Source organism: Fulmarus glacialis, unplaced genomic scaffold, assembly GCF_000690835.1.
Source record: "Fulmarus glacialis isolate BGI_N327 unplaced genomic scaffold, ASM69083v1 scaffold15622, whole genome shotgun sequence".
Lineage (NCBI taxonomy): Eukaryota > Metazoa > Chordata > Aves > Procellariiformes > Procellariidae > Fulmarus > Fulmarus glacialis.
The window spans coordinates 36,887-42,758 of NW_009196041.1; the positions used below are offsets into that span (position 1 = coordinate 36,887).

General features: G+C 37.8%; 1 protein-coding gene across 1 annotated transcript in view; it reads right to left on the reverse strand.

Annotated features, from left to right (window-relative positions):
* The window catches only part of GPCPD1 (glycerophosphocholine phosphodiesterase GDE1 homolog (S. cerevisiae)), a 37,638-nt gene extending 32,315 nt beyond the window's left edge, over positions 1–5,323 (reverse strand). The window contains 2 exon segments of the mRNA XM_009572081.1: positions 870–954; positions 5,275–5,323. Coding sequence (XP_009570376.1) covers positions 870–954; positions 5,275–5,323 — 134 coding nt within the window.
* Positions 5,324–5,872: the final 549 nt, after the last annotated feature.

Here is a 5,872-nt window from a genome sequence, read left to right on the forward strand (position 1 = left end):
AAGAGAACAGTTTCAAAATACAGCCTAACAGCCACCTCAGACATATGTGTGTCCTAAGTGATATTCTAAAGTAAAGTTTAGTGTATTGCTGCAAGAAAGGTTTTTACAAGATAACTTAGCCAAACATGCACAAAGCACAATAAATACTTAGAACTGAAACTGCACTTTCTAATCTATAGATCCGAAGTGCTCTAATGGAGCAAGAATTCTCATCGTCATTTAACAGATGGGGAAAACATGATGAAATAATTCAGGGACTCATCCAAGATCACACAACAAGTCACTGACAGAATTACAAATACATCCTGCAAGCCCTATTTTCCTGCATCATACAAACAGCGATAGGCAGGGCACCACTTTAAGAAAACACTGAATTCCTCCGCTGCTTTTAAACTTTCTTCATGTACACTCATGTTTATATACACACAAACCACTTAAGAGTTTTAATGCAACTCTCATTTTAAATAATCTTCTCCCCATCTCTTTATAGCCACAATAATAACCTGTATAGGTTAAAAAGGAAGTAAACACTATAAACACTTCCTGTAACGTGCTGTATAGTTACGGAACGGAGAATTATCCATAGCAGTTTCTTATTCAAAATGTCTACAACTAAACTACTGAAATATGCCAGCCACAATGGTAGAAGCATCATCTGTAACTAGAAAAGCATACCCAAGTTAAACATTTTCTTAGACACATGCCTAAGCATTCAAAATGTTCAAGGGCAACACAAGGCATTCTGGAGAGTTTTACTAACAATACATGTAGCTCAGTAGTTTACAAACTCAAAGCCAGAATAAATTTGTTGCTCCAGAGCTCCAGCTACTTCAAAGGGAGCAAATAAAAAAAACAAAATCCCAACTTACCGATCGTCAGTTTGGAGGACTACTGCAACTTGTGGATTCCAATTTCCCAAAGCACTGCAGCTCCCACATATTGCAAAAACCTCTCCTAAAAAAAACCAAACAAATGGAAAAATGCCACAATCATCATTACCCAAACTTCTATAGAATTAATAAGTACAGCCTACATGGTCAAACCTTCAAATACTTTAAAGACCCATCCAAACTCCCTCTTTTGGTTCAGAAAGGAATTTCTACCCACCCAAAATTACAACAGTGTTTTTTTCTCCATCATAAAGAAAGACCTCATTGAAAAAAGGACTACTGACAACCCCAGTCCTTAAAAGGGTTGGCTTCCAAATCCTCCTGCAGCAATACTGTTCAAAAATCTCTGCAAACGCACCAGGCAGATTTTCACTGTAAAATGCTTATTGTCAAGATGAACCAGATTTTTTCCTATATACTATATAGGTGGGATTTTTTTTATATATATATATACACACATACACACAGAGTACTGAAGTAACATACATGTCTAAAAACATAATTCTCTGAAATTCATACCAATAATCTAGAAAGCACAGACAAATAAGAGGTTGCTAGCATCATTATCAAGACAACACATCCATTTAATTTTATGCCTGTGAAAAATACAATTAATTTTGCTGTTATGCTTTCTACTTTTTATTGGATATAAAAACATAACACTGTTACACAAAAAAAAAACCCCAAACACATTAAATTGTAACACTCCGTCAACCCTAATGCATACATACATATGGAAAGAACACAAAAGATTACCATAGTATAAGAATGCTTGATTCTGGGATATCCAGGAGTTAAAGTTAACATTGCAACTTATCCTTCTTTTTAATATAAAACATATACACACACACATATATATATAAGACTGTAAGAACAACAACAATGATAAATACAAATGAAAAGGACAAATTAGTATTTTGCTTTTACAGCGTTTTAACAATATTTTTAGACACAAGAAAAAGAATCTGTTGTACAAGGAGAGTATATGAAGTTTTAAAGTATATTTATGCACCATCTGCTTAACCTTTTAATCTTGCTATGCAAAATGTAAGAACTACCAGACTATTGGAGTAACTTATAAATAAAATGTAATAAAAAAAAATACTGAAATTTACTTCAGCCTCTAACAGGAAGTGCCTAAATGTAAAGTTTCAAACAAAGTCACCCTTAAACCAAAGTAGACATGAGGAAGTTCAGCTAAAGCTAAATTAGCCCCTAATATGGGCGGGAGGAGGGTGTACACTATTTGAGAAAAAGGGGAGAGGGTATCCAGAACACCATCCTGATGCCTCAATAGGAAGAAGCAAGGATCAAACTGATAGCTGAAAACACTGAGATAAAAAAGCATCAGTCTTAACAAAAGCAAGACACAAGTATCTGTGATGGTGATTTCATCTTCTCAAACTGTGAAAGCAGTAGCAATAGTGTTGGAGCCACAATAATCTGAAGATACAAAGGAGGCAAGATACATACAACAAAGATATGCTACCCTTTACTAAGCCAAATATCATAGCCGGAACTTCAAGTCTGAAATAAGAGTTTTGACGATGTACTTATGCCTCAAATTGTGTCCGTGCTTTCCAATTATACAGGTTAATCTAAACAACCAGGTTTATTTACAAAAGAAACCCCTGCAGACCCAGGGGTCACAAAAAATTTACAAAAGCCAGGAAATAAGTACGGTATTTGTTCCCAAAAACAGCTTACTGAAATAATTTTTGAGAACACCTTGAACTACAACCCCTTTTTTTATAAATCTTTTGTTCCAAACCATTAAAAAAATCCAAGCTTTTTGGATGTTCACTGTAAGCATACAAATGCAGACAAAAATCAGCTGCATCAGTATATGTAGTACGCAATTCGCTGCACACAATTGCCTAGGTCAGGTGCTTTACCTTTTCCACTCTGTAGTGAGGCACATTATGGTTTGGTTTTGCAGGGAGGAGATAAAAGGGGAAGGAAGACCACCTGAATATCACACAGTTAGAATTTCTGACTGGAGATATTAAAGAGAAGCTAAAATTCTTTTAACATCCCTTTAAAGTAGCAGCATTTAGTACATCTTAGTGTACACGCCAGCCAATCTCTGAAGTGCCATCTAAGTTATATTCCTCTTAGTAGCAGCTAGCTAGAATAGTTTTCTGGTCGTCTTTTTTGAACAAACAAAAATGCACAAACATTCAGTGAATACTTATCACTCAGTAAGGTACAACACACAAAAGGCAACATCTGAACAAGATGCGCAGTCACCCCTAAACTCACTTCCACAATTACATTCCAAGGCTGAATCAGGATTTGTGAAATGCTTAAATTATCCCAGGAAAGGCACAAGAGAAATGCGTGATAAACCGGAACTGCCTTTTCAAAGGCAATTCTAAACTCAGTGGGGTTTTGTTTTGTTTTGTGTTTTAAGCTCAGGGGTCCTCAACTTCTCCCTCTCCCCTTGCCAGGGAATCCAGTGCTGCTACTGGCAGAGCTCCTTCAGCTACCGCAAAGAGGAAGCTACTCCCGGCCTTCTGCCCAGACTCAAAGCTTCCAACAGCCTCACTGATGTTGCAATCTCTCTGCTCTGGCCAGCTCTGTTGGAGCAGAATTTTTGTGTTCAGTTGGCAGCTCGAAGCCTCATTTTTTATTTCGTATTAGCTAATACTTGGCCACCTAGCAGACTCTCGGTATGGGACTGTGTCCCGATGAAGACCTGAAGGCCTCACAGGCAGTAACTGGTGACCCTCTTCCTTCCGCTAGGATGAGGCAAAAATGAAGCACTCCATGTCACAAATACATAAAAGCTTATGTCAATGTGCCGGGCTTCATCACCAATGTTGACTCCAGAAGTGGTTTGCCTAGAGGAAGTGAGTCAAAGCATCATTCCTATGCTCGTGATGCCCTTTTATCCTGCCAGTTAGCCTGGAATCACTGGCTTTGACATTAACAGGAAGGGTCAGTGATGAGGACACAGGGAGCACGTTAGTGCTTAAGGTGAGGATTCTTGTCTCACCAACTAACTACTCACCATGGTGATCTGACAAAATCAGTACATGACATTTCTAAATAAACTGGAAATTTTGCTGTTTGTAGAACTGCCGATAGCTCTGAAAACATAACTCTCTTCTTTCACAAGACTGCACCTTGCCACTGCTGCATTTCAAAGCTCTTCTCCCCAGTCAAAACCAACAGTATCAATATTGTCATAAGCAGGTGCAACCTCCTGTGTCACCTCTTTATGCTATACCTATGATAAGTATTTCCAGGTAATTCTTTGTAACCAGCCACTGAGGCAGGATCTAGTTCTCTCTAATCCTAATTTTTGTTGCAGATATTATCAGTAAAAGTTACACATCCGAAGTCAACTTTGCTAGTGACAGTGCCATCACAACAGTGGAAGCAACACTGTAAACAGGGCAAAAAGAGCATGGCTTGCAATACTCCATTCTATAGCTACACCAGTGCTTTATAGCCTCATTTGATCTAAGGCCAATTTATTCTTGAATTTCAAAGTTTTCTCCAGAGTGCTATAAAAACACTACTCCTTACTAACGGCCTCATGTCCACATTGTGTGTCAATGTTCAGTTCCCAAATTCCCAATCAAATGGGAGAAACACAGGAGAGGTGTAACATGGGGCAGATGTCAAAACTTTAAAAATGTTTTTATCATTTTTCTTCCCCGACTACAACAGACACTTCTGCCATCTGGTATTTGTCTGCAACAGGAATTTTGCCAATCTGTACATGCTGCCACATTCATCTGCTTCTGTCAGGCAACCACCAATTTTTTTTTGGTGACCTTCCTTCAAAGTTCCTAAAGATGAAGGTCAAAGTAATAAGCACAATTATCAACACTAAATCTTGGTGTTCTACACGACCTGACACCTTGTGTTTCTCATTTAAATTACGGAAGTTATTCTACACATTTTTGCAGAGATAGAATATTGAATTAAGCTGCATATTCTTTCTGTCCTTAACTCCTAGTAGAGGTGACATGCTGTTATGGAGAACTTCCAACAGGGATGCAGAGAGAATGAAAAACAGAACGTGTTAATGCATGCCTGACTATCATGGTCCAGAATGTAAATACTCGTTCCCATGGAATAAGAAGTTACTAGAGACAGAACACTGGTTTTAAAACAACCATAACCACTTCAGCTAGCACAGTATGAAATTGTTATTTGAAGAAAAAGATAAAAATTAATTCCCAAATCTCATTTTCAAACTCCTATGTGAAATTTCTTAATTAATGTATTCTACAATGACTTATCATTTTGATATTTGAACTGACGTGTTCTTTTACCTCTGAAGAAAACAGAAGAGTCAGCCTTTGAACATTCTTCTATTTAGTTTTCTTCTAGTTAAACCAAACAAAAGGAGAAAGCACGATTTGGGTACCTGGTACTGATGGTCCTCTTACTTCAAAAGTGACTTGAGAAGAGGTCATACTTGCAGAACTTTTGGCTTAGGATAGTTGAAATCTCCTGTAGTGGGAGGAAAAAGATACTACATTTCAGGAACAATACGCTACATCTGTTGCTGTCCTAAGAGGAAACACCATCACACCACTAACAGGGAAGCAAGCCACTATGTTACTGTTTGAGTGAGCAGTAAAAATAGAAAGCTCTATAGAACCAGCAGCAGCCCCAGAAAATAGCATCCAGCTGCAGAAGACACTGTTGCAACACTGGCCAAGCAAAAGACTACTAAATCAAATACCATATGCAAGTATCAGTATCACACAGCATTCATCAGTCTTAAGCTGAGATTTTTCAAACCCTGTGTTTTGACTAGTTTTTGTTTTGACTCTCAGAGAGGCTACTGGAAGTTTTATTAGAAGACATTTAAGATTATGACCTTTAGCAAGCAGTAACTTCTGACTGTCTCCCTATACTATTCTTCAGCATCCTCTTCAAAACACAAGAAAGCTTTCATAGATAAGCACTACCACCTTCAAGGAAAAAAGGGAAGAACCCATGATAAATGACAGCTCTCT